The sequence below is a fragment of the Chrysochloris asiatica genome, unplaced genomic scaffold (assembly GCF_000296735.1).
Source record: "Chrysochloris asiatica unplaced genomic scaffold, ChrAsi1.0 scaffold00097, whole genome shotgun sequence".
Classification (NCBI taxonomy): Eukaryota; Metazoa; Chordata; class Mammalia; order Afrosoricida; family Chrysochloridae; genus Chrysochloris; species Chrysochloris asiatica.
In genome coordinates this window covers 8,250,017-8,254,249 of record NW_006408615.1, presented here as the reverse complement: position 1 = coordinate 8,254,249, position 4,233 = coordinate 8,250,017, and the positions used below count along the sequence as shown (strand labels likewise).

The window sequence follows — 4,233 nt, the reverse complement described above, 5'->3', positions numbered from 1 at the left end:
AGTAGTGAGGTTGGCCAGGATCGGGCAGTGTTTCATTCTGCTGTGCATAAGGTCGCTATGAGTCGGTACCGATTCGATGGCACCTAACAACAACAACAATCTATGGCCACTGAGCCAACTTTGGCTCTTGGTGACCTGTAGAGCAGAGGAGAATTGTTCCACAGGCTTCCCGCAACTGCAGATCTTTACGGAAGCAGACAGCCTCATCTTTCTCCTGCAGAGCAACTGATGAAAACCGAGAGGAGAGGGAAGAGGAGCGTGGATGTGAGTGGAGTCTCCATCTGTACCCCCTTCCTCCACCATTCCCTACCACCCACACCCCCACTGCCATCAGCTGGCCACATACAGTCACTTTCGTGTTGTTCTGTCTGTGAGTTCTCCAGGTCTGATTCTCATACTGAACATCAACGATGTGACCCTGTGAACCTGTGGCAGGGGGCATGCTGCCAAGTCTTGCCCCTGGAGACTTTGGTTGAAGGAGGTGCCTAGGCTGCTGTTTGGGCCTGGAGGGTCCCTACCAGCTCCCTGGTCTGTCCCTCCCTCGCCCTTGCCGTGGGGTGGAGATTTGTGCCCACTGAGAAGGGCTCCCACCACCTGGAGGTGACACTGGATTGTGGACTGAATATGTAACTGAGACAAACCCAGGAACTCGGCAGTGCGGATCTCTCCTAGCCTGTTCGCATCCTTCTCTTTGCATTCCTTCAGGAGTTCCCGCCAACAGCCCTGCATCCTCCTTCTGAGCTTGCTCTCAATGGGCTCACAGTTCTGGAGCGGTGGGGTATAGGGCTCACTCGCCGGACTGGCTGGGGTCTAGCGAGAAAGGAAAGAAACTGGGCTTTAATCAAAATGAACGTTATACTAATAATCATAATGAATGACTGTGGTGACTCAGGTTTCGAGAACCAAAATATGATGGAAATAAAACAAGGAAGACACAGAGACGGTAAGTTTCTAGTTTAATCTTTATTTCCAAAGATGGAGTGTGTTGGTGCCAAATCACATCAATCAAATGAGTTTTGGGATTAAATATACAGCTGAAGTTCAGATCCTAGGAGACATTTAAATACACTGCTGGTGTGGGATGGGGGGCAGGGGGGGAGAAGAGACAATTGGATATTTACATCAGAGAAAGGAGGACTTATCCTTCATGGGATATTCAACACTGCAATCACTCACAGTGTCTGATATTTTGAAATCCTGAGGAGCGTGTATGGGTCTGCTCTTTGTTTCAATGTACAAGTACTTTCCATTTAAAAACAAAGCAGGGAGTTTAATGTTGCCCAGACTTTTCTACTGAACTCCAGTGCTGTTAAGGAAGCTCCTCCTTGCCCTGTGGTCGCTAATGAACCCAGTGAATGGCAGGCTTCCTCCCCAATCTGGCACCACCTGAAACTTACCCGTCTCAGTTGATGACTCCTTCCTTCCAATTGTTCAAACCTTGGAAGGCCCTCTTGACTCTCTTCCTCCGACTCCAATCAAGCAATCCCTCAGGAAGTCCTGTGGCTCCACTATGCAGATGTCCGGGGCTCAGGCCACTTGTCAGCAGGCTCCCATTCAGCCCCACACTCCAGGGCACCATCATCTGTCACCTGATCACCCCCGGAACCTGGATGTTCCTCCTCTGCCTGCATCCTCTGACCCGTCCTCACTACACGGTCCACTCAACCTCACGGCCTCTCTTCCACACAGCAACTGGAGCGGTGGCTGTTACCTGTCATGATGAGGCCATGTACAACAGGCCGATGTTGTCTGGTTCTACACCATCATCACCAGCATGGACAAGCTCAAGTCCACTGTGAATTCTGAGCGCCTTTTAGTCTAAAAGGCTCATCTCTCGGCACTGCCATCAGACAATGAAGCACTGTGACCCACAGGCTAGCCACAGTCCTTTCTCCCCAGGTTGTCTCAGTGTGGAAGACTGAAAATGCCATGACTTAAGTCAGGCACACCTTAGTCCTCAAAGTTCTTTGTTCTTGTCATTGTTAAGTGTCGTCGAGTCAGTTCTGACCCATAGCGACCCTGTATACGGTTTCCAAGGACCTGCTGGTGAGTTTGAACTGCCAATCTTGCATTCCAGCGTATTAACCTGCCTTAAAAAGGTCTTTTGAAGCAGATTTGTCCAATGCAACATTTAATTTCTTCACGGCTGCTTCCATGAGCACTGATTGTGTATTAAAGTAAAATGAAATCCTTGACAACTTCAATTTCTTCTCCATTTATCATGATGTTATTTATTGGTCCTCTTGTGAGGATATTTGTTTTCTTTACATTGAGGTGCAATCCATACTGAAGGCTGTATTCTTTGATCTTCATCAGCAAGTGCTTCAAGACCTCTCTGCTGTCAGCAAGCAAGGTTGTGCCGTGTGCATCATAGGTTGTAAATGAGCCTTCCTCCAATCCTGATGCCGTGTTCTTCATTTAGCCCAGGTTCTCAGATTATCTGCTCAGCATACAGAGTGGATACATATGGTGCAGGGTTACAACCCTGACACACACCTCACTTAATTTTAAACCACACAACAGCCCCTTGTTCTGTTCCATGTACAGGTGACACGGGAGCACAATGAAGTGGTCTGGGATACTCATACATAGCCTTGTTATCCAAAGTTTGTTGTGATCCACACAGTCGAATGCCTTTGCATCGTCAATAAAACTAAAATAAACATTTGTTTGGTATTCTTTACTTTCAGCCCCAAACCATCTGAGGCCAGTAATGAAATCCTTGTTCCATGTCCCCTTCTGAATTTGATCTGAATTTATGGCAGCTCCTTGTTGATGTACTCCTGCAACCATTTTCAAATTATCTTCAGCAAAATTTTAATTATACCACAAGCTCTGACTTAAAACACCACACGCTTATTCTCTTCCAGTTCTGGAGCCCCCAAAGTGTGGCAATGGGCTACAGTGAAGACGTGGAGGCTCCAGGGGGAGACTCTATTTCCTTTCCTTGTCTGGTTCCTAGAGGTGCCCACGGCCCTTGGCTCGTGGCTGCCTCTCCCATCTTCAATGTCACAACGGTGGCTCCAGTCTTTCCCACAGTGCACCATTCTCACGCTGAATCTGCTGCCTTCTTCTTCCCTGTTTGAGGATGGTTGTGATTCTGTTGTACCTACCTTGATACTCGAGAATAGCCCCCTGATCTCAAGGTCATTGGATCAGCAACCTTAGTTTTACCTGCCACCTTAATCCCCGCTTGCCACGTGAGGTAACACATTGATGCGTGGGGATTAGAACCTGGGCATCTTCACTGTGCGGTTGACCCCTCATCTGTTCTCCTTATCACCTTTTAACTTACTGCTTTAGTAAACTGACTGCTTGTTGCCTACTGTTACGGATTGAATTGCGTTTCCCCCAGATGAGTGTCAGCTTTGGTGGTCCATAATTCTTGGTGCTTTGGAAGTTATGCAATGATAGAATCTTCCTCCATGGTGTGATCGGATTGAACAGCCAATCAGTTGTAAGGGGGTTAGGGCTGGATGCAACCCCCGTATTCAGGTCTCACACTGACCCAATATAAGGGGTACGGCCTGCATCATCTTTGTTCTTACAAGAGAAGCAAGCAGAGAAGTACCATCCAGCCAGAAGTGGAATGTGTCCTTTGGACCCATGGTCCCTGTGCTGTTAACCTCCTAGACCCAGGGGAAGGTTGATGCCAAGATGCGTGGAGATCTCCCAGGGGCTGTGGGCCCACAAATGCTATAAAGGTCAAGGACCTTCCCTCAGAGCCAAGAGATACAGAGAGCTTTTCCTTAGTGCTTGGAATTCGGACTTCTAGAGCCTTCTAAGGTGCCAGAGTATAAATGTGTTAGCTACAACCACCCAGCGTGGTCTTTCTGTTACATCAGCACGAGTGACCCAGGACACCTGCCATCGCCCACTGGAACTCGGACTTCACAAGGACAGGGACCTTTGTACTTGCAGCTCCAGAAACCACCCAGCCCCTGATGGCTGCACAGCACGATGTGTGCTTGACTGGTGGATTGCAGGTAACTGCCGTCTGAGTACTCACAGGTGTGTTGTGAAGTCTCCCTTCCCTGGAGATATGACCAACCCTTCCTGCAGATGAGGGAAGAGCCTCGGGAGCAGGCCTCTCCCCTGGCCCAGGCGGGGTCAGCGCTGTGCCAGAGAGAGGTCGGGCAACTCCATGTTTAACTCAGGGACCTGGAGCCCAAAGGGCACCTCTTACAGCCTATGCTGCTTCAACTGTAAAATGGGTACGACCCCCAGTTTGCT

The 4,233-nt window shown here is 49.0% G+C and overlaps 1 protein-coding gene across 1 annotated transcript in view; it reads right to left on the bottom strand.

The window, feature by feature from the left end:
• EFCAB6 (EF-hand calcium binding domain 6) overlaps positions 1-4,233 on the bottom strand; it is a 322,393-nt gene that overhangs the window by 15,851 nt on the left and 302,309 nt on the right. The window contains 1 exon segment of the mRNA XM_006866905.1: positions 642-810. Coding sequence (XP_006866967.1) covers positions 642-810 — 169 coding nt within the window.